General features: G+C 45.2%; 1 protein-coding gene across 1 annotated transcript in view; it reads right to left on the reverse strand.

The window, feature by feature from the left end:
• The window catches only part of LOC126452254 (uncharacterized), a 229,332-nt gene extending 207,141 nt beyond the window's left edge, over window positions 1-22,191 (reverse strand). Inside the window, exon 1 of the mRNA XM_050091045.1 lies at window positions 22,015-22,191. Coding sequence (XP_049947002.1) covers window positions 22,015-22,101 — 87 coding nt within the window. The 5' untranslated portion in view covers window positions 22,102-22,191. The remainder of the gene's footprint in view (window positions 1-22,014) is intronic.
• Window positions 22,192-24,753: the final 2,562 nt, after the last annotated feature.

The following is a 24,753-nucleotide window of genomic DNA, read 5'->3' on the forward strand; positions in this document are numbered from 1 at the left end:
ATGATCTAGAGTTTCCCATCGAAAAGATGTGATGAGATCTTTGGTCTAATTCGACACATGCGGACGGGCATTGTCTTGCACCGAAACGGTGCCCTGGCGCAACTTCCATGGACTGTTGCTTTGATTCTGGTGTGACGTAAGCAACCCATGTTTCATCGCCCGTAACAATTTGGCTTAAGTAATCAACACCGTTTTGTGGTACCGCTCAAGGAAAGTCAATGCCCTGTCTAAACGTTTGGTTTTGTGCACATCCGTCAACATTTTCGGTACCCAACGTGCGCACAATTTTCGGTAATTCGAGTGCTCGGTCACAATGCCATACAAAACACTACGAGAAACACTAGGAAAGTCATCCCGCAAGGAGGAAATCGTAAAGCGTCTTTTTTCCTCACCTTATTGTCCACTTCCTGCACCAATCTTTCATTAACTCCGTTGTTCATCGTTCACATTTGTGCGGCCATCTTTAAATGCTCTCACTCACTTTCTTACCATTCCATCACTCATAATGTTTTCTCCGTAAACTGCACCGATTTCACGATGAATATCGATCGCTTTTAGGCCTTTGGCACTAAGAAGTCTTATAATAGCCTGTACTTCACAGTTGGCGGGACTCACGATTATCGGAGGCATCTTAAACACTCAGTACACAACGTAAACAAGGAAGAATCAGACTGTAATGGCGTCAGTGCGTAGATTAAGGTGCAGGCTTTCATGTAAAAATAAGATTATTGAGATATCTTAGCACGTCTTTTTTTTATTTTAAAAAAGGCACTGACTTAAAAAACACGCCTCGTATAATCTCCTGACTGCCAACGACCAAAGTTAGCGCAGGAATAGCAGGGGTGGAGTACGGAGATAAATACCGGAAAAACACGCTTTAAGGTCGTAGAAGAGCAAAGGGTTGACTTCCAAATGGTGAAGGGAATTATTAAAAATACAACGCGGATAAGTTACACTGGCAATAGATGGAATGGGTACTCAAGGTGTACAGAATGAAATCAGGAAAGTAAATGTCGTAACTATGAAACTACATCCAGTGTTATGGAATGAGAGAATCTGAAATGCTCCAGAGAAGACACTGTGAAAGAGTTTTGTGAAAAGGAACTGTTACGTGGATTAGATTAGATTAGATTCAGTTTTTGTTCTATAGAACACAGAGAAGATTACTGCTATCCGCTGCCTGGGAACAAGCATTTCGCACGCGTCGAAGCTGACTGCTCGGTCGCGAGCTACTGTCGTGAGTGTCTGTGCACAGTAGTTGACGGTTGGTTAAACTACGACTGCGTGACATGTATTTGACGTTCATGCTTCATCACAGACCATGTAGATCGGAGGTGCAAACCAGAATAGGCAGCGATACGGACAGGGCTGACGACAGAATTCACTGCTGACGCAGGAAAACGTTTTTCGGAGCACACCGTTCAACGTATAATATTAAACGAGGGTAACAGGCGACCCCTAACTGTTCACATGTCGATCCAACGATATCGATAGTTAACGACTGCAGAGGACTCGGGATTGTCGAGACTACACTCATGCTCATAAATTAAGGATAACTGTAGAATGTGGTGCCACACAACGTGGCACTACACAAAACTGGCGCTAATAGCATAGGCACATAGGGAACACACACGACATAGATCTGTAAGTTCACGGTATTGGTGATAAGTTGAGAAAACCGCCCCGAAACACATGTGCTACAAAACGCCACTGTTTCCTGTGCATGTACCCCGTCATCAATATGGTATATGATCACCATGCACACGTACACAGGCCGCACAAAGGGTTGGCATAGCTGGAAGAGGTGGTCGAGCAGCTTCTGGGTTACAGCCTCCCATTCTTGCACCAGTGCCTGTCGGAGCTCCTGAAGTGTCGTAGGGGTTTGAAGACGTGCAGCGATACGTCGACCTAGAGCATCCCAGACGTGCTCGATGGGGTTTAGATCTGGAGAACAGGCAGGCCACTCCATTCGCTTAATATCTTCTGTTTCAAGGTACTCCTCCACGATGGCAGGTCGGTGGGGCCGTGCATTATCATCCATCAGAAGGAAGGTGGGACCCACTGCACGCCTGAAAAGGCGGACGTACTGGTGCAAATTGACGTTCCGATACAACTGACCTGTTACAGTTCCTCGGTCAAAGACATGCAGGGCTGTACGTCCCTTTCAAGGACATTAAGGGGTTGGTATCTGGTTCCTGGTACACACCAGATGAAAACCTGGCGAGAATCACTGTTCAGACTATACCTGGACTCATCCGTGAACATAACCTGGGACCACCGTTATAATTGCCATGTATCGTGAACTTGACACCAGGCTTTACGGGCTCTCCTGTAGCCAGGGGTCAGTGGAATGCACCTTGCAGGTCTCTGGGCGAATAAACCATGTCTGTTCAGTCGTCTCTAGACTGTGTGTCTGGAGACAACTGTTCCAGTGGCTGCGGTAAGATCGCGAGCAAGGCTACCTGCAGCACTCCGTGGCCGTCTGCGGGCACTGATGGTGAGATATCGGTCTTCTTTTGGTGTTGTGCACTGTGGACGTCCTGCACTGTAGTGCCTGGACACGTTTCCTGTCTGCTGGAATCGTTGCCATTATCTTGAGATCACACTTTGTGGCACACGGAGGGCTCGTGCTACGACCTGCTGTGCTTGACCAGCCTCCAGTCGCCCTAGTATTCTACCCCTCATAACATCAATATGTGTACTTTGAGCCATTTTCAACGCACAGTCACCATTAGCACGTCTGAAAACGTCTGCACACTTACTCGCTGCACCGTACTCTGATGTGCACCAACACAACTCTGCGTATGTGGACTGCTGCCAGCGCCACCGTGCTACGACCGCAGGTCAAATGCACCCAGAGGCGATTTAAACCCGTAAACCTCCCACCAGAGCGTTCTTTCACCATGTATCAGCATTGTCCTCATGTGCATGAGTGTAGATTATATATCAAGCAAATTTGTCACCTGATAACATGAATCACATAACTTATTACATTAGGTCTATGGTAGCGTCTGGTTACGCTGTCATCCAGACGTACGTCTGCTTGAAACGTGCACCGCACCACGAGCATTGGCCAGTGGGCGGAATATTATGCTACAGCGGACATTCAGATCGGCTTCTACGAGAACTATGGTAGCAACTGAGGGCACGCTGGCAGCTGAGGACTAAGTGATCATTACTGAACACCACTTACATCCCTACATGCAATGGAATTTTCCAGCAAGATAGCTACCCTCATCACGAGGCCAGAATCGTGCTACAGTGGTTCGAGAAGTGTGATAGTGAACTCACGTTGATGTTTTGCCCAGAATTCTCTCCTGATCTGAACACGATGGAACACATCTACAGGGTGTTTCAAAAATGACCGGTATATTTGAAACGGCAATAAAAACTAAACGAGCAGCGATAGAAATACACCGTTTGTTGCAATATGCTTGGGACAACAGTACATTTTCAGGCAGACAAACTTTCGAAATTACAGTAGTTACAATTTTCAACAACAGATGGCGCTGCGGTCTGGGAAACTCTATAGTACGATATTTTCCACATATCCACCATGCGTAGCAATAATATGGCGTAGTCTCTGAATGAAATTACCCGAAACCTTTGACAACGTGTCTGGCGGAATGGCTTCACATGCAGATGAGATGTACTGCTTCAGCTGTTCAATTGTTTCTGGATTCTGGCGGTACACCTGGTCTTTCAAGCGTCCCCACAGAAAGAAGTCACAGGGGTCCATGTCTGGCGAATAGGGAGGCCAATCCACGCCGCCTCCTGTATGTTTCGGATAGCCCAAAGCAATCACACGATCATCGAAATATTCATTCAGGAAATTAAAGACGTCGGCCGTGCGATGTGGCCGGGCACCATCTTGTATAAACCACGAGGTGTTCGCAGTGTCGTCTAAGGCAGTTTGTACCGCCACAAATTCACGAAGAATGTCCAGATAGCGTGATGCAGTAATCGTTTCGGATCTGAAAAATGGGCCAATGATTCCTTTGGAAGAAATGGCGGCCCAGACCAGTACTTTTTGAGGATGCAGGGACGATGGGACTGCAACATGGGGCTTTTCGGTTCCCCATATGCGCCAGTTCTGTTTATTGACGAAGCCGTCCAGGTAAAAATAAGCTTCGTCAGTAAACCAAATGCTGCCCACATGCATATCGCCGTCATCAATCCTGTGCGCTATATCGTTAGCGAATGTCTCTCGTGCAGCAATGGTAGCGGCGCTGAGGGGTTGCCGCGTTTGAATTTTGTATGGATAGAGGTGTAAACTCTGGTGCATGAGACGATACGTGGACGTTGGCGTCATTTGGACCGCAGCTGCAACACGGCGAACGGAAACCCGAGGCCGCTGTTGGATCACCTGCTGCACTAGCTGCGCGTTGCCCTCTGTGGTTGCCGTACGCGGTCGCCCTACCTTTCCAGCACGTTCATCCGTCACATTCCCAGTCCGTTGAAATTTTTCAAACAGATCCTTTATTGTATCGCTTTTCGGTCCTTTGGTTACATTAAACCTCCGTTGAAAACTTCGTCTTGTTGCAACAACACTGTGTTCTAGGCGGTGGAATTCCAACACCAGAAAAATCCTCTGTTCTAAGGAATAAACCATGTTGTCTACAGCACACTTGCACGTTGTGAACAGCACACGCTTACAGCAGAAAGACGACGTACAGAATGGCGCACCCACAGACTGCGTTGTCTTCTACATCTTTCACATCACTTGCAGCGCCATCTGTTGTTGAAAATTGTAACTACTGTAATTTCGAAAGTTTGTCCGCCTGAAAATGTACTGTTGTCCCAAGCATATTGCAACAAACGGTGTATTTCTATCGCTGCTCGTTTAGTTTTTATTGCCGTTTCAAATATACCGGTCATTTTTGAAACACCCTATATGACGCCATCAGACGCACAGCGCCCACAAACCATTGGCCCTTAATTCACAGGAATTACGTGACCTGTGCGTAGACACTTCATGTCACACGCAACCGGAAATTTACCAACGGCTCGTCGGATCCACAATCGCTGCTGTACTGCGCTCCAGAGGTGGACTAACACGCTGTCACCATAATCTTTTGGTTCATCCACAGAGAATACGCTCTACGATCCCGGAACAGGTGAACGTCAGAAATTTTTCTCTGTGGTTCTGATCATGTCTTGTCGAATACTTTTGTAGACAGGAGTGACCTGTACTCCTCTATAATCACAAGAGACCATTCTCTCTACAAGAAAGTTTCGATAAATGTGGCCAAGAAAGGAATAAATCCACAGTTTAAAATCCAACAGGAATTCCGTCAGAGCCTGATCTCTTTTCCGCTATGATTAGTCGTAAATAGAGACGAGTTTATATGCGTTTGCATATTGCGTATTCGGCTCCTTTTCACCAGTTATTGCATATTTTAACTAAGAACTAGTGATGATGCATATTTTCGCTATGTGTTTACAATATTTAAACACTTTTAGACGAGAGGTCGCTAGCTCGATCTAGTTTTGATGTCTCACAGATTCTCCGCGATCTAGGACTGCGTGCAATCGCTAACCGAGAGACCACTGCCTAGTGAAATCATTACAGAAGAGGAACAAGAAACAGCAGACAGAGTCAATGCTCCTGCGCCCGCGCCCTCGGTTAATCCCTTCCACTGTCATACCGTACGCGTCGGCAACAATTAAATTAAATACGCAAGCTTTTAGTCGCACCTCCATTGTTTCAGTGTAACTTTCTGTTTACTTGTACACAGTTGAATGTGTTTACGACGTGTAGTGCGTAATGCGTTCTATGCCAAGTCGCACGAAAAAAGAAACGTCGTTCCGTGGATAGCTAACCATCCTGGAACATTTACATATGAAGGAATCGTTTAATATTCTCGAGTTTGCGAGAAAAACGTTTCGTGGAAAAAAAAGTTTCTAGTAGACCAGCACGTCAAGACAAAACTTTATATCGCAGCAATACGGAAGAAAGGACCACGACAACTTCTGACAACAGCAAAAAGATGGTTCAAATTGCTCTGAGCACTATGGGACTCAACTGCTGAGGTCATTAGTCCCCTAGAACTTAGAACTAGTTAAACCTAACTAACCTAAGGACATCACAAACATCCATGCCCGAGGCAGGATTCGAACATGCGACCGTAGCGGTCTTGCGGTTGCGGACTGCAGCGCCTTTAACCGCACGGCGACAACAGTAAGTTGCAGTGTCAGAGGTTTGCCCAAAGCTAACCAAAAACGTCGGTTTAACATGGCTCTATGCGAAGCATTCATTGCAAGCAATATTCCTCTTCACAAACTTACAAATCCTATACTCAAAGGGTTTTTAAGCAAATATTGCTTAAATCAAAATATACCGCATGAATCAACATTGCGTAAAAATTATATACCGACAATTTACGTAAATGTTCTCGAAGAAATACGTAATGAACTCAAGGACAGCAATATCTGGATTTCAGTTGATGAAACTACAGACACTTGTGACCGTTACATTCCAAATTTTATAGTTGGTGCTTTAAAAAAAGAGCCTTCTTCTTCCTATTTAGCGATCTGCAAAGAACTAGAAAAAGCGAATCATTCTACGATCGCCAGATTTGTGAATGAGGGTATTAGAAAAATATTTCCAGAATCTTCTACCGCTGAAAGGGTGTTTGTGATTATTTCAAATGCTGCTCCCTATATGGCCAAAGCATGAAAAGTACTCCGAGTATTTTATCCCAATTTAATTCATGTGCTTTGCTTGTGGAGTACCTCGTCTTGCTGAAGAAGTACGTTCCACGTTTGTAAATGTAAATAAACTGATTTCATTCACAAACAAAGTGTTTCCAAAGGCTCCTGCTCGCATCAAGACCTACAAAGAAAAACTACCTAATGTGCCTTTACCTCCCGAACCAGTGGTAACTCGTTGGAGTACATGGGTCGAAGCTGTGTTGTTTTACAATGAACATTTCGAGGTCATTAGAGGGGTAGTAAACGATTTCGATACTTCAGAGGCTTTTTCCCATATACCTGCAAGTATCAAAAAGCTTGAAACTAAAGGTTTGGCGTTGAATGAATCTATTCAGTTAATGAATAAAATTATTCTAGTGAACTCCTCATTGCCGGAGGTATTCCCAAGAAAACTTAAAGAAAAGTTTGAAAACATTTTAAACAATAACCCAGGCTTTGAACCCTTGTGCCAAATTGATACTTTTATTAATGGGACGGGTGAAATTTTACCAGAAACAATAAGTGCCAACATTGCACCCAAATTCAAATACTGCCCAGTTACCTCAGCTGTTGTAGAACGGTCCTTTTCTGCTTATAAAAATGTTTTGAGTTATCGAAAACACAATCATGCATACTACCGAACATTTGGAACAGTATTTGGTCGTTTATGTCTACAATAGTAGAAAAATGTAAAATCAGTTGTAAATCATGCTTTGGTCCAATATTATTAATTAGAAGTTAATGCTGTTAAAAAAAAATTCGTGACTGTATGTTGTTTTTTAAATAAAATATTACGGCGTTTTCGAGCGTGCCCCCCTGCGTGCGATATATCTCAAAATTGCTCCTGTAGATATCGACTGTTTCGCTGTGACTCACTCGTATAGCATCGCTTGTTACCGACAGCAATAGCAAAGAAGGAAAAATTCTTGAAACACGGTATGCGTCCCCATTTTGCAAAATTTTAGAAAATAATCCCAGAAAGGCCCTCTTCCTAACCTCTACCAGAAAGTATTCATAAAATATCAGCGTTATAAATGTACCGATTTTTCGCGTAGCCGGCGTTCTTCTTCTTAATTAATATGCACAGGTTCGACTTAGAGATATAATGCACGCAGCAACTACAACGTTTTTTTTATATTATTTGATCTTGCATATTTCTACACTTTTCATGCATTTTCAAGCATTTTTCATGCATATTTGCATGCATATTTTAAGGTTTTTATGATGCATATAATCCGGTCTCTAGTGATAGCTGCTTTTCAATAGGGACAATGCTATTTCAGTATCTTATTCGCGAGAGTGTGCGACGATCGAGGAGTGGCATGGTAGTACCCTCACGAAGAGAGAGTGCAGATCTTGTCGTAGATATAAGTATGTTCTGACACTCGACGACTGCCCAAGAACCTCAAATCGACTCGGTCTTGTCGAGAGCGCTAGACTATGCCCGTATCCTGGGAGGTAATGCGCCAGTGCAGTTCATAACAGCGTTAAGGAGACATGGCAGCGCCTGCTGACCAGCTACCCGCCAAACAAACACAGCCACGCTAATTCGCCAGCAATATTGACTCACGGGTGGCTCGCTAAAACCTCCGAGGCAAGACGGTCCCAAAGAGAAATTAAAATACGCTATCGCTCAAAAGTTCTTGAACATCAGTGATTTCGAGGAAAAAAACGAAAATTGGAACCAGGAACGTTAGAAATACTCATAAGTCAGTACTGAAATAACCTTTTCTTGAAACTAAATACATGCATTCAAATTTTACTCTCCTGAAAGTAGCTGTCTTTGGCTCTAATAATTGCTCTGCGTTCGCGAGGCATTCTTGCTATCAGCTTCATCAGGATATCCTCGGTGATATGCCGACATTCCTCTTGTAGTCTGGTCCAGAGGTGATGAACAATGGTAATAGGCCTTGATTTTACTGTTCTAGCCAAGTGACCGCAAAGCAGTTCAGTGTATTATAGTCGGGGCATTCGGATGGTCAGATAATATTTTTTCAGTTCCTTCTTTTTCTCTAAATTCGTCAAATACGCTTTACATAGTTTTGAAGTGTGTTTAGGGTCGTTTTCTTGCTGTTGGACGAATTCCTTGCCGATCAAACGTCTTCCACATGGCTTTGCATCCAATGGTTACCCTCTTTCCTGATTGTTCCGCTTATTTGCACGAGATCACCAATCTTACCGCATCCAAAACATCCCCAGACCATGAAGGAACCGCGTCCATGCTTTAATGAGGAGATAAACAGTGATGTAACATTAGTTCATCTGGCAACAGGTGAATAAACTTGCTTCGCTTTCTGCCAAAGACCTCACATTTGGATTTGTCAATGAAAATTAACTTCTTTCGGTGATTTACTTTCATGTTGTGTACCTCAGTGTAGCCTCTTATTCCTAATAATAGCCGTCAGTAAAGGTTTCTTAGCAGCCACAGGCCCGTTAAGATTCACTGCACGAAGACGTCTTTTTACAGAACTTAACACTCACCGGCTTTCCCCTATTATGGTTGAGTTCTGCTGCTAAAATTGGCGCTGTTTTGAAGCGATCGCGTTTACTTGTGACTACTATATATTTGCCTTCAGTTTTTCATGTGACTTTTGCCCTACACTTTAGAGATCGGTCAATACTCTCACCAGTATCCGCATGCCTCTGCAGGGTATAATAGACACATCCCAAGGAAATATGTTCTTGACGTGCTGTTTGTAGCTTAGTAAAACCAACTGCTCATAAAGATACAACTACAGAACGTTTTTGTTTTGAAAGCCCCTTTCTTCGTCCCATTATCGATGTTTACACTGGAACAAACCCTGGAGCTCATTCTTTGATATCTCTTGTATAACATGACACTTTCTTATCTCTAACCGTGTTTCCAGATTTGTTGACGTCCTATGAACGCCATCTAGCGAGGAAAGATTACTTTATGCCACCACAATACAAAATTATCGACGAACACCGTAACAGCAGAAAGTTATGTTTTGAATAATTTCATTTTTAAAAATGTGGGACACTACTCTTAAACGTTACGTTGAGCATGACACTGAGGAAGCAATATAGCTAATTCTTATTTGAATCTGATAACTAGCTTTTTTATCCCAGTTTCAGGGCGTTCGAAAGCTTTTGAGCGATAGAGTATGCCTTTCAGCAATATACGAGTACAATGAAGCGCCAAAGAAACTGGTACATCTGCCTAATATCGTGTAGGGCCCCCGCGAGCATGCAGAAGTGCCGCAGAACGACGTGGCATGGACTCGACTAACGTCTGAAATAGTGCTGGGGGGAACTGACATGATGAATCCGTAAGAGTACGAGACGGTGGAGATCTCTTCTGAACAGCACGTTGCAAGGCATCCCAGATACGCTCAATGATGTTCATGTCTGGGGAATATGGCGGCCAGCGGAAGTGTTTAAACTCAAAAGAGTGTACCTGGAGCCACTTTGTAACAATTCTAGACTTGTGGGGTGTCGCATTGTCCTTCGGAATGGACAATGGACGTGAATGGGTGCAGGTAATCAGTCAGGATGCTTACGTACGTGTGACCTGTCAGAATCGTATGTAGAGGTATCAGGGGTCCCATATCACCAAAATTGCACACGCCCCACACCATTACAGTGCCTCCACCAGCTTAAACAGTCCCCTGATGACATGGAGTGTTCATGGATTCATGAGGTTGTCTCCGCTCGATACAATTTGAAACTAGACTCGTCCGAGCAGCCAACGTGTTTCCAGACATCAACAGTCCAGTGTCGGTGTTGACGGGCCCAGGCGAGGCGTAAAGCTTTGTGTCGTGCAGTCATCGAGGGTACACGAGTGGGCCTTCAGTTCCGAAAGCCCATATCGCTGATATTTCGTTGATTACGTCACACGCTGACACTTGTTGATGGTCCAGAATTGAAATCTGCAGCATGTTGCGGAAGGGTTACACTTCTGTCACATTGAACGATTCTCTTCAGGCGTCGTTGGTCCCGTTCTTGCAGGATCCTTTACCGGTCGCACCGATGTCGGTGATTTGATGTTTTACCAGATTCCTGATATTCACGGTACACTCGTGAAATGGTCGTACGGGAAATTCCCCACTTCATCGCTACCTCGGTGACGCTGTGTCCAATCGCTCGTGCGCCGACTATAACACCACGTTCAAACTCACTTAAATCTTGATAACCTGCCATTCTAGCAGCAGTAACCGATGTAACAACTGCGCCAGACACTTGTTTTATACAGGCGTTGCCGACCGCAGCGCCGTATTCAGCTTGTTTACATATCTCTGTATTTGAATACGAGTGCTTATACCAGTTGCTTTGGCGCTTGAGTGTATTACAAAATTCAGATTTTCAGAAATAATTTCGAATATTTTCTAAATGAATTTAAAATATATCCAACTCTATGTTCCATCTCTGACGGGCCAGTTCAGTGTGGACCGACCGCCGTGTCACCCTATGAAAAAGGGTAATTTGGATCCGTGATGTAGAGTAACGGAGCCAGCACACCGTTCTCCCGACCGCTGTCAGGCGCCACTGCCAAAGGAAACATTCCTGACAGTACCGAGAATCGAACTCGAATCATCTCCATGGCAATATATATACCGACTTGCCCTCCGAAATGTCGATAGGCACATTTTCTCTGGTGTTTCTGCACATATATTCACTATCGCTTCTTATATGTAGCGGTAGTCAGCACAAAGAAATACTGCTCATCACGTATTTCATGACACACCCAGCGTCTGTTTGTTTCCCGTAGCAAACAAAATTATTTTTCAACCAGGATTTCACGTGCCCATTCGATAGAGCGGTCCCAGGATAGTCTAGTGTGATATTGGTTTTATCTATATGTATTAACAGATACACAAAAATGCGAAGCGAAGCCAGTACTCCTGACATTACAATTCTGTTAGGGAAAGCAATGGACTTGGAAGAGCAGTTGAATGGAATGGACAGCGTCTTGGAAGGAGGATATAAGATGAACATCAACTAAAGCAAAACGAGGATAATGGAATGTAGTCGAATTAAATGAGATGACTCTGAGGGAATTAGATTAGGAAATGAGACACTTAAAGTAACTCATGAGTTTTGCTGCTTGGGAAGTAAAGTAGGAAGGATATAAAATGTAGACTGGCAATTGCAAAAAAGTGTTTCTGAAGAATAGAAATTTGTTAACATTGAATATAGATTTAAGTGTCAGGAAGTACTTTCTGAAAGCATTTCTGTGGAGTGAAGCCGTGTATGGAAGTGAAACATGGACGATAAGCAGCTTAGAAAAGAAAAGAACAGAAACTTTTGAGATACGGTGCTACAGAAGAATGCTGAAGATTAGATGTGCAGATCATGTAACTAATGAGGAGGTACTGAATAGAATTGGGGAAAAGAGAAATTTGGGGTAGAACCCGACTAGAAGAAGGGATCGGTTGGTAAGACACATTCTGAGGCAACAAGGGATCACCAGTTAAGTATTGCAGGGAAGCGTGGGGGGTAAAAGTCGTAGATGGAGACAAAGAGATGAATACAGCAAGCAGATACAGACGGATGAAGGTTGCAGTAGTTACTCGAAGATGAAGAGGCTTTCGCAGGACAGAGTAGCATGGAGAGCTGCATCAAAGCAGTCTCTGGACTGAAGATCACAACAACAACAGCCAGTACTCCAACAGTGATAGTACCGTCCTGGCCGTGCAGCAGCGCTTCTCAATCGCTGCTGGAATACTGGCCATTCTTTGTACACTGGCGTCAAAAATTAAAGCAACAAACGGAAGTTTTGCAAGTTTGCGTTTATTTTGCCACGAAACAATATAGCTATTGAGAGTAAAGTAGAAACGATGTAAAGAATGCAGAACGTAATCAACCGTAACATGCATAACGGTAGACAAAAATGCTCTTAGCTTTTTTTTTCAATTTAACGGATTTCCACACACATTGCGACAACTGGTTAATGCTGTCAGTATGGAGTGTGACCACCTCTGGCAGCAGTACAGGTCTGACAACGACGGAAGATGCAGTGAATGATGTCATCAGTCCCCCGTTGAGGCAATAACGCCCATTCTTACTGCAGAGCTGCTCACATGTCTTGGAGAGTGGTTGGTGGATGCTGACGTGATGCAACCCGTCCCCTAGTGCATCCCTGACATGATCTATGGTACTCAAACAGCGAGAGCGAGCAGGCCACTCCACGCGCTATATCTTCCGTTTTCAAGAAAACATCTAACACCCATGCTGCATGAGGTTTAGCATTGTCGTCCAGCAACGCGAAGTCTGGGCGCACAGCAACTCGCAACAACCGCTCATGAGGTCCGAAGATCTCGTCACGATACGTGGCAGCAGTTACGGTTTGCCGGTTCACCCGTGCAATTTCTTGAAGAGGTGTTCTGGTGGCCAACATAATCCCTACCGACACCATTACGGATCCTCCTCGATCTCGGTCTCTTTCCATATGCTTGGGTCCAGAAATCGTGTTCCACGCTCCCTTCAGGTGCGAATCCATCTATAATCACTCTCCATACGAAATCGCGACTCATCTGTGAAATGAACATTAGATCAATATTCGACCGTCTAGCTAGCATGTTGACGACTGCACTCTAGACATTCCCTTTTGTGAAGACGCGTCAGAGGTAGACATACAGCATGTCTCCGATAGTATAGGCCAACCTGCGAAGCCTTCTGTTGACCGTTTGCCTCGATACAGCACGTCCAGTGGATTCTGTGAGATCAAATGCCAGATGCCGTGCGGTACCGTTATGCCCTTACAGCCACATAACGGTTATCTCTTTCTGATGTTACACGTAGTCGTCCCCGCCCTGGGCTTCAGGATACAGCTTCGGTCTCTATACACCGTTGCCACATCCGAAAAACAACAGAACGATTCACACTAGGCCATCGGGCAACATCAGTTTGCGACTCTCCTGCTTCCGTTCTTCCTACGGCCCTCCACAGCAGAGAGTCTGGCAGGAGTCTTCTCTGTGCCACACCGTACCGTCTGTGTACACAGCGGATGTGGATGTAGGACTACCAGGCAAACACTACCCCGTTTTATAGGTGCCCTGACGTCATTGTTGACGCGGTTGTCCGTTGACCGGAATGCCACCTTCCTTGCAGAACACTAAGGACATCTTTTGACAGTTTGTATGATTACATCTTGAACTAGATAAAGGATGGGGAAATAGCGGTTTGTTGCTTTAATTTTAGACACCAGTGTATTTTACTGCCTCTGTTAATATCAATCGATAAAACCAGTATCACCCTAGACTAACCTGGGGCCGCGCTATGGAATGGATACGTAAAGTTCTGTTTTAAAATTCATTTGCTTCGTAACGGAAAACAAACCGACGCTTACCCTAGACACTAGGCGTCGCATGGAATTCGTGATGAGCAACATTTTTCTGCAAAAATGAAATTTCAAATATATACCGAAACAGGACAGAAAATGCGGCTGACGATTCTTAGGAGACACGCCCGATATATATTTTAAGCTTACATTAATTATTTACGGAAGAACATAAAAACTGGTACACGCAGATCTTGGGGAAGATCACTTTCAGTTTCAGAGAAAGTTGGAACATGTGAGGCAATTCAGACCCAACGATTTACTTTAGATGATAGGCTAAAGAAAGATAAAAATAAGATTTTTAGCATCTGTACTTTTAGAGACAGATTTTGAGAAGGTTGAATGCACTTCAGCTTCGAAAATGTGAAGGTGTCAGGAATTAGGTACAAGAAGCGAAAAGTCATTGACAACTTATACAGAAGTCAGACTGCAGTTATGAGTCGAAGGACATGAAAGGGAAGCAGTAACCGAGTAGGGAGTAAGACAAGGCTGTAGCCTATCTTCGAAGTTATTTCATCTGTACATTGAGCAATCTGTGAAGGAAACCATGGAGAAATTAACTTATGATTTAAAGTTCATGGAGAAGAAATAAGGTTTGAACGATAACATCGTAATACTATCGGAGACGGCACAATGCTTGCTAGAGCAGTTTCAATTTTTTTTTTCAAGCAGAAGGATCTACCTTACCGTTTTATCAGTAAACTACAGAGGTATTCGTAATAAAGTTCCCAGATTTACTGCCCTCCCTTGTGCGAAACTCAGCTTGCCCTTTTCTCATATGATCTACTGAGAACTATGGATGAAGGGCAACAGGCAGATTCCGTATTACTAGATTTCCGAAAAGCATTCGACACGGAGCCCCATTGCAGGCTGTTAAAGAAGATGCGAGCATATGGAATAAGTTCACAGATACAGGGTGACAATTATTGAACTATATGAAGAAACCGTAAATTAGTTACAAACTACGGCGTGCACACACTTTATTCAACTTGTAAACGTCACTACTGATATTCGGACATACACTCCTGGAAATGGAAAAAAGAACACATTGACACCGGTGTGTCAGACCCACCATACTTGCTCCGGACACTGCGAGAGGGCTGTACAAGCAATGATCACACGCACGGCACAGCGGACACACCAGGAACCGCGGTGTTGGCCGTCGAATGGCGCTAGCTGCGCAGCATTTGTGCACCGCCGCCGTCAGTGTCAGCCAGTTTGCCCTGGCATACAGAGCTCCATCGCAGTCTTTAACACTGGTAGCATGCCGCGACAGCGTGGACGTGAACCGTATGTGCAGTTGACGGACTTTGAGCGAGGGCGTATAGTGGGCATGCGGGAGGCCGGGTGGACGTACCGCCGAATTGCTCAACACGTGGGGCGTGAGGTCTCCACAGTACATCGATGTTGTCGCCAGTGGTCGGCGGAAGGTGCACGTGCCCGTCGACCTGGGACCGGACCGCAGCGACGCACGGATGCACGCCAAGACCGTAGGATCCTACGCAGTGCCGTAGGGGATTGCACCGCCACTTCCCAGCAAATTAGGGACACTGTTGCTCCTGGGGTATCGGCGAGGACCACTCGCAACCGTCTCCATGAAGCTGGGCTACGGTCCCGCACACCGTTAGGCCGTCTTCCGCTCACGCCCCAACATCGTGCAGTCCGCCTCCAGTGGTGTCGCGACAGGCGTGAATGGAGGGACGAATGGAGACGTGTCGTCTTCAGCGATGAGAGTCGCTTCTGCCTTGGCGCCAATGATGGTCGTATGCGTGTTTGGCGCCGTGCAGGTGAGCGCCACAATCAGGACTGCATACGACCGAGGCACACAGGGCCAACACCCGGCATCATGGTGTGGGGAGCGATATCCTACACTGGCCGTACACCACTGGTGATCGTCGAGGGGACACTGAATAGTGCACGGTACATCCAAACCGTCATCGAACCCATCGTTCTACCATTCCTAGACCGGCAAGGGAAGTTGCTGTTCCAACAGGACAATGCACGTCCGCATGTATCCCGTGCCACCCAACGTGCTCTAGAAGGTGTAAGTCAACTACCCTGGCCAGCAAGATTTCCGGATCTGTCCCCCATTGAGCATGTTTGGGACTGGATGAAGCGTCGTCTCACGCGGTCTGCACGTCCAGCACGAACGCTGGTCCAACTGAGGCGCCAGGTGGAAATGGCATGGCAAGCCGTTCCGCAGGACTACATCCAGCATCTCTACGATCGTCTCCATGGGAGAATAGCAGCCTGCATTGCTGCGAAAGGTGGATATACACTGTACTAGTGCCGACATTGTGCATGTTCTGTTGCCTGTGTCTATGTGCCTGTGGTTCTGTCAGTGTGATCATGTGATGTATCTGACCCCAGGAATGTGTCAATAAAGTTTCCCCTTCCTGGGACAATGAATTCACGGTGTTCTTATTTCAATTTCCAGGAGTGTAGGTTATGACATGTTCGATATGGCTGCCATCCCTGGAGATGATGTGGCGCAGACGAATAGCGAAATTCTGCATGACCCGCTGAAGTGTCGGAACATCCACGCTGTCGATGACCTCCTGAATGGCTGTTTTCAGCTCAGCAATGGTTTTTGGATTATTGACGTACATCTTGTCTTTAATGTAGCCCAACAAAATGAAGTCGCATGAGTTCAGATCCAGAGAATATGGCTGCCAATCGAGACCAATGTCAGTCGCCTCTGGGAACCAAAATGTTGTAGAATTTTGGAACACGTATTATGTTCGAGTATAATGACTTTTCTGGAGACTAGAAATCTACTCTGTGGGAATCATCATGGGTTTCGAAAAAGACGATCGTGAGAAACCCAGCTCGCGCTATTTGTCCACGAGACTCAGAGGGTCATAGACACGGGTTTCAGGTATATGCCGTGTTTCTTGACTTCCGCAAGGCGTTCGATACAGTTCCCCACAGTCGTTTAATGAACAAAGTAAGAGCATATGGACTATCAGACCAATTGTGTGATTGGATTTAAGAGGTCCTAGATAACAGAACGCAGCATGTCATTCTCAATGGAGAGAAGTCTTCCGAAGTAAGAGTGATTTCATGTGTGCCGCAGGGGAGTATCGTAGGACCGTTGCTATTCACAATATATATAAATGACCTTGTGGATAACATCGGAAGTTCACTGAGGCTTTTTGCGTATGATGCTGTGGTGTATCGAGAGGTTGTAACAATGGAAAATTGTGCTGAAATGCAGGATGATCTGCAACGAATTGACGCATGGTGCAGGGAATGGCAATTGAATTTCAATGTAGACAAGTGTAATGTGCTGCGAATACATAGAAAGAAAGATCCTTTATCATTTGGCTACAATATAGCATGTCAGCAACTGGAAGCAGTAAATTCCATAAATTATCTGGGAGTAGGCATTAGGAGTGATTTAAAATGGAATGACCATATAAAATTAATCGTCGGTAAACCAAATACCAGACTGACATTCATTGGAAGAATCCTAAGAAAATGCAGTCCGAAAACAAAGGAAGTAGGTTACAGTACACTTATTCGCCCACTGCTTGAATACTGCTCACCGGTGTGGGATCCGTACCAGATAGGGCTGATAGAAGAGATAGAGAACATCCAACGGAGAGCAGCGCGCTTCGTTACAGGATCATTTAGTAATCGCGAAAGCGTTACGAAGATGATAGATAAACTCCAGTGGAAGACTCTGCAAGAGAGACGCTCAGTAGCTCGTTACGGGCCTTTGTTGAAGTTTCGAGAACATACCTTCACCGAGGAGTCAAGCAGTATATTGCTCCCTCCTACGTATATCTCGCGAAGAGACCATGAGGATAAAATCAGAGAGGTTAGAGCCCACACAGAGGCATACCGACAATCCCTCTTTCCACGAACAATACGAGACTCGAATAGAAGGGATAACCGATAGAGGTACTCAAGGTACCCTCCGCCACACACCGTCAGGTGGCTTGCGGAGTATGGATGTAGATGTAGATGTAAATGGGGGTCAGCTCCGTCTTGCATGAACCACATCTTGTGCAAATCGGGGTCGCTTTGGATAATGGGAATGAAATCATCTTCCAAAACCTTCACGTACCGTGGCATCGAGGAATATCGCACCGATTATTCCGTGACTGGACGTTGCACACCACGCTGTCACCCATTGAGGGTGAAGACACTTCTCGATCGCGAAATGCGGATTCTCAGTCCCCCAGATGCGGCAATTTTGCTTATTGACGAACCCATCCAAATAAAAGTGTGCTTCGTCGCTAAAAAGTAATAGAACCCAGTATGTTGTCCTCCACGGCGAGTGTTCATCAGAGACAAGGGTACCGTGAGGAGTGCCCCAGGGAACTGTGATAGGACCGCCGTTGTTCTGTATATAGATTTCGCGGACAGGATGGGCAGCAATCTGAGTTGAGTAATTGTAGTAAGACATAAGACGACATTTCCAGTTGGTCTGACGAATGGCAGCTAGCCCTAAATGTGGAAAAATGTAAGTTAATGTGGATGAGTAGGAAGAACAAACCTGTAATGTTCGGGTACAGTATTACTAGTGTCCTGCTTGACACAGTCAAGGTGTTTAAGTAACTGGGCGTAACGTTGCAAAGCGATGTAAGGTGGAACGAGCATGTGAAAACTGTGGTAGGGAAGGCGAGTGGTAGACTTCGGTTTATTGGGAGAATTTTAGGAAAGAGTGGTGCACCTCTAGAGGAGACAGCATATAGGACGGTGGCGTTCCGCAAGGTAGTGTCATATGCCCTCTGCTGTTCTTGATTTACATAAATGATCTAGGTGATAATCTGAGCAGCTCCCTTAGATTGTTTGTAGATGACGCTGTAATTTACCGCCTAGTAAAATCATCAGACGATCAATTCCAATCACAAAATGATCTACAGATCTATGGTGCGAATAGTGGCAATTGGCACTAAACAAAGAGAAGTGCGAGGTCATCCAGATGGGTACTAAAAGGAATCCGATAAATTTTGGGTGTACGATAAATCGAACAAACCTAAAGGCTGTCAATTCGACTAAATACCTAGGAGGTTGTTTGTGGGAACAGACCAAACTGCGAGGTCATCGGTCTCGTCGGATCAGGGAAGGAAGGGGAAGGAAGACGGCCTCGCCCTTTCAGAGGAACCATCCCGGCATTTGCCTGGACCGATTTAGGGAAATCACGGTAAACCTAATTCAGGATGGCCGGATGCAGGATTGAACCGTCGTCCTCCCTAATGCGAGTCCAGTGTGCTAACCACTGCGCCACCTCGCTCGTAAATACCTAGGAATTACAATTTCGAGCAATTTAAATGGGAAAGACCACATAGATAATATTATGGGGAAGGCGAAACAAAGACTGCGCTTTGTTGGCAGAATACTTAGAAGATGCGACAAACCCACTAAACAGTCAGCCTACATTACACTTGTCTGTCCTCTGCTCTGGGATCCTTACCAGGTGGGATTGACGGAGGACATCGAAAAAGTGCAAAGAAGGGCAGCTCGTTTCGTGTTATCGCGCAATAGGGGTGAGAGTGTCACTGATATGATACGCGAGTTCGGGTGGCAGCCACTGAAACAAAGGCGGTTTTCTTTGCGGTGAGATCTATTTACGAAATTTCAAACACCAACTTTCTCTTCCCAATGCGTAAATATTTTGTTCACACCCACCTACGTAGGGAGAAATGATCATCATAATAAAATAAGAGAAATCAGAGCTCGAAAGGAAACATTTAAGAGTTCCTTTTTCCCACGCGCCATTCGAGAGTGGAATGGTAGAGAAGTAGTATGAAAATGGTTCGATGAACCCTCTGCCAGGCACTTAAGTGTGAATTGCAGAGTAACCATGTAGATGTAGACGTAGATGTAGACGCTATTGTACAGGTTGGCAGCCAGTCAAGAAATACACACACCCAACAAAATTTTGCATCACCCCGGTTCGAAGAAGTCCTGAAGATAGACGGTGACTGTGGATCTTGTATCACAGACAGAGCCCCTTTGACTGTTCCGAGATGTCACTAAACCCGCCTAAAGATGTAAACAACCCTGCATGATCAGCGCCTATTAGACGAAGGGGGTCCGACAGGCGATCAGTTCCAGTCATTCCACAAGGAAGGAGGTAAAGGGCTCGTGTTGTCTGTAGTTCAGCCATGCCTAGACAGACAATACAGCGGTTCAATAGCGTCCGCATTGTTACTTTGTGCCAGGAAGGGCTCTCAACAAGGGAAGTGTCCAGGCGTCTCGGAGTGAACCAAAGCGATGTTGTTCGGACATGGAGGAGATACAGAGAGACAATGACATGCCTTGCTCAGGCTGCTCAAGGGCTACTACTGCAGTGGATGACCGTTACCTACGGATTATGGCTCGGAGGAACCCTGACAGCAATGCCACCGACTTGAATAATGCTTCTCGTACAGCCACTGGACGTCGTGTTACGACTCAAACTGTGCGCAACAGGCTGCATGATGCGCAACTTCACTCCCGACGTCCATGTCAAGGTCCATCTTTGCAAACACTACATCATGCACCGCGTTACAGATGGGCCCAGCAACGTGCCGAATAGACCGCTCAGGTTTGGCATCACGTTCTCTTCAACGATGAATGTCGCATATGCCTTCAACCAGGTAATCGTCGGATACGTGTTTGGAGGCAACCCGGTCAGGCTGAACGTCTTAGACACACTGTCCGGCGAGTGCAACAAGGTGGAGGTTCACTGCTGTTTTGGGGTGCCAATATGTGGGGCCGACGTAGGCCGCTGGTGGTCATGGAAGGCTCCGTAATGGCTGTACGACACGGGAATGCCATCCATCCTCCGACCGATAGAGCAACCATATCGGCAGCGTATTGGCGAGGCATTCGTCTTCATGGATGACAATTCGCGCCCCCATCGTGCACATCTTGAGAATGACTTCCTTTAGGATAACGACATCGTTCGACTACAGTGGCCAGCATGTTCTCCAGACATGAACCCTATCGAACATGCCTGAGATAGACTGAAAAGGCCTGTTTATGGACGACGTGACCCACTAACCACTCTGAGCGATCTACGCCGAATCGCCGTAGAGGAGTGGAACAATCTGTACCAACAGAGCCTTGATGCTTGAGTACAGGCATGCATCAGTGCAAGAGGACGTACTACTGGCTATTAGAGGTACCGGTGTGTATAGCAATCTGGACCACCACCTCTGAAGGTCTCGCTGTATGGTGGTACAACATGCAATGTGTGGTTTTCATGAGCAATAAAAAGGTCGGAAATGTTGTTTGATCTCTATTCAAATTTTCTGTACAGGTTCCGGAACTCTCGGAACCGAGGTGATGCAGACCATTTTTTGATGTGTGTATTTTAGGGAATTGGTTTAAAAAATTTATTTCAAAGGCCTAGTCAAATCTTTGCAAGTTTTCTCCCTGAGGAACTTCCGCTGTGCCTATGTGACACAAGCTGCCTTCTTTTCAGAACCGATGCATTTATGTCCAGTTAAAGCTGCTGACCAAGAAAAGGCTTGAATCCGATGCTGAATCCAACAACCTTGTTTCATCTCACTGCCCATGTACACTATTGAGAAAATTTAGAGAGCCGACATTTGAAGCTGACTGCAGAACGATTCTAATGCTCCAACATACATATCGCTTAAGGAGCACGAAGATAAGACGAGAAACTGGGGCTCATAGGGAGGCATACAGATAGTAGTTTGCCAGTCGCTCTATTTCCGAGTGGAACAGGGAAGGAAATGACAAGTAGTTGTATGGGGTACCCTCCGTCACGGAGTATCTACGTAGATGTAGATGTTATTATAAGTAATGGAACATGGAACTAACCAACTGCTCTTCAAAGGATTATGGACAGCACTGATTCAGATACCCGTGGCGACAAAAATCACAACTTTATTCGACGGCTGTAGGGTACCCCTAGAAGTTCGAGTTCCCTTGTGGCAACAAGTAGCTTAACGCTGCACGTTCTATTTGCGAGAATTTCTTCGAGAGCGTTTTCGAGTCGAGAGAGTGGGGGCCCTGTGGTGTGGTGTGGTATGGTGTGAGACACGCGTGTTTTTTACCTGTGGAGTGACCGCGGCGGCGAATGCGGCGGCGGCTGCCAGCAGGAGCCCGGTAATAGCTGCGAGGAACAGCCAGCAGCCGGCCATGTCGACGTCTGCGTCTTCTATGCTGCACTCTGCCGGCGCGGCGCCGCTCTGTGGCTAGGTCGCGTGCCGCCGCCTGCTGCTCTACGCGTGTCTATGTGCCAGCTACCTGCCTGTCTCGGCGCTCTCATTCACATCCCCTCCCCAACTCTCTCTGTGTCACTTGTGCGTCACGAATTTCCGGTGTGCGGCTCGCGTGTGGTACAGCACGCTGCATTATCCACCGCAGCGTCCGGTGTCAACCACGGCAACATCATCACCATCTTTTGACAGCTCCAGTTTCTCTGACACAGCTAACCAATGGAACGCACGACGTTAGTACTTCAGCCAATGTAATCAGGGGTGATTACTCTGACTGGGGAGAAATCACGTACACGGTTGCACAAGGCTCGATGTTACGTCCGCGTTGTTCCTCATAAATGTAAACTATCTTCCATCTAATAAAATACAAGCAATATGAGTTCTTTTTTCAGAAGATACTAGTATTGCAAGTAATCCAAGCATTCATTCAGCGACAGGACAAAAGGTAAATTGGCGATTTATCTGGGAATATATATGCAACCAGTCGCTTTTTAACGATTTATTCGACCATGGACATGTTTACGAGCCCACTGCAGACTCATCATCATATGTAGGTGTTACAGAATCATTATTCTGTGGACCGAGTATAGGAAGATCCAGTGCTGATGCAGCTGCCAGAAAGGACGGAAATTTTGTAGTTTACGAATTCCAAAGATTTTAATGTTTTCGTTCTTTACAGTGCACTACCTTTTGGTATCCATATCAGATCTATTCCTGTAATGTACATAGCTTAATAATGCACATTATAGGAAGAGATCTGATATGATTACTACAAGGCAGTGCACTGCAAGTACCTAAAACATTAAAATCTTTGAGGGTCGTAAACGTTTCGTCACTGATTACTAAATTTCCATCATTTCCACCAGCATCATCAGCACAGCTACACTTGGTCCACAGCATAATGATCATGTAACACCTCCATCTGATGATGAGCCTGCAGTGGCTCGAAAACATGTCCATGGTCGAATAAATCGTAAAACAGCGACTGGCTGCATATTTATTTCCAGATAAAACGCCAATTCAAATCAGAGTCATAGTTCGTCACCCAGAGTAAATATACTGAAAATTATCCATAATGTTGTTCACAGTATTAGTGATTGGTTTTCTGCAAATGGTCTCTCACTGTTTCAAAGACAGACAAAATGCTTGGCTGTAGACATCTAGAGGTACTACATCAGTTATAACTGCAACGCATGCTGAGGGAATAAAAACTACATGGAATTTTCAGAATTGTCAGGTGTCCATACTCGTGAGAATTTAAGTGCGAAACGGCACATTTAGGAACTCCTAAAACAAGTTAGTTCATCAACATTTGCACTTAGAATCACTGCAATTCTTGAAGAGAGACAGATCAGTACGCTGATATATTGTCCTGTAGAAGAAGGTGTAATTAGATGAATGACAAAACTAACTTTACTTAACGAAGGTTTATTCAGCACTTGCACATACAAGAGCTCGGAGCGAACTGTCTCCGGCCAGAACACATACGGTATATATACAGTTACATAAAATTCCAGTACACTGATTCTTGACATTTGTGGATACTTCTAGAATGTACTCGAACCGAATATGTTGTTGTTGTTGTTGTGGTCTTCAGTCCTGAGACTGGTTTGATGCAGCTCTCCATGCTACTCTATCCTGTGCAAGCTTCTTCATCTCCTAGTACCTACTGAAACCTACATCCTTCTGAATCTGTTTAGTGTATTCATCTCTTGGTCTCCTTCTACTATTTTTACCCTCCACGCTGCCCTCCAATGCTAAATTTGTGATCCCTTGATTCCTCAGAACATGTCCTACCAACCGGTCCCTTCTTCTTGTCAAGTTGTGCCACAAACTCCTCTTCTCCCCAATTCTATTCAATACCTCCTCATTTGTTATGTGATCTTCCCATCTAATCTTCAGCATTCTTCTGTATCACCACATTTCGAAAGCTTCTATTCTCTTCTTGTCCAAACTATTTATCGTCCATGTTTCACTTCCATACATGGCTACACTCCATACAAATACTTTCAGAAGCGACTTCCGGACACTTGCATCTGTACTCGATGTTAACAAATTTCTCTTCTTCAGAAACGCTTTCTTTGCCATTGCCAGTCTACATTTTATATCCTCTCTACTTCGACCATCATCAGTTATTTTGCTCCCCAAATAGCAAAACTCCTTTACTACTTTAAGTGTCTCATTTCCTAATCTAATTCCCTCAGCATCACCCGACTTAATTCGACTACATTCCATTATCCTCGTTTTGCTTTTGTTGATGTTCATCTTATATCCTCCTTTCAAGACACTGTCCATTCCGTTCAACTGCTCTTCCAAGTCCTTTGCTGTCTCTGACATAATTACAATGTCATCGGCGAACCTCAAAGTTTTTATTTCTTCTCCACGGATTTTAATACCTACTCCGAATTTTCCTTTTTTTCCCTTTACTGCTTGCTCAATATACAGATTGAATAACATCGGGGAGAGGCTACAACCCTGTCTCACTCCCTTCCCAACCACTGCTTCCCTTTCATGTCCCTCGACTCTTATAACAGCCACCTGATTTCTTTACAAATTGTAAATAGCCTTTCGCTC

Source organism: Schistocerca serialis, unplaced genomic scaffold (genome assembly GCF_023864345.2).
Source record: "Schistocerca serialis cubense isolate TAMUIC-IGC-003099 unplaced genomic scaffold, iqSchSeri2.2 HiC_scaffold_843, whole genome shotgun sequence".
NCBI classification, from domain to species: domain Eukaryota; kingdom Metazoa; phylum Arthropoda; class Insecta; order Orthoptera; family Acrididae; genus Schistocerca; species Schistocerca serialis.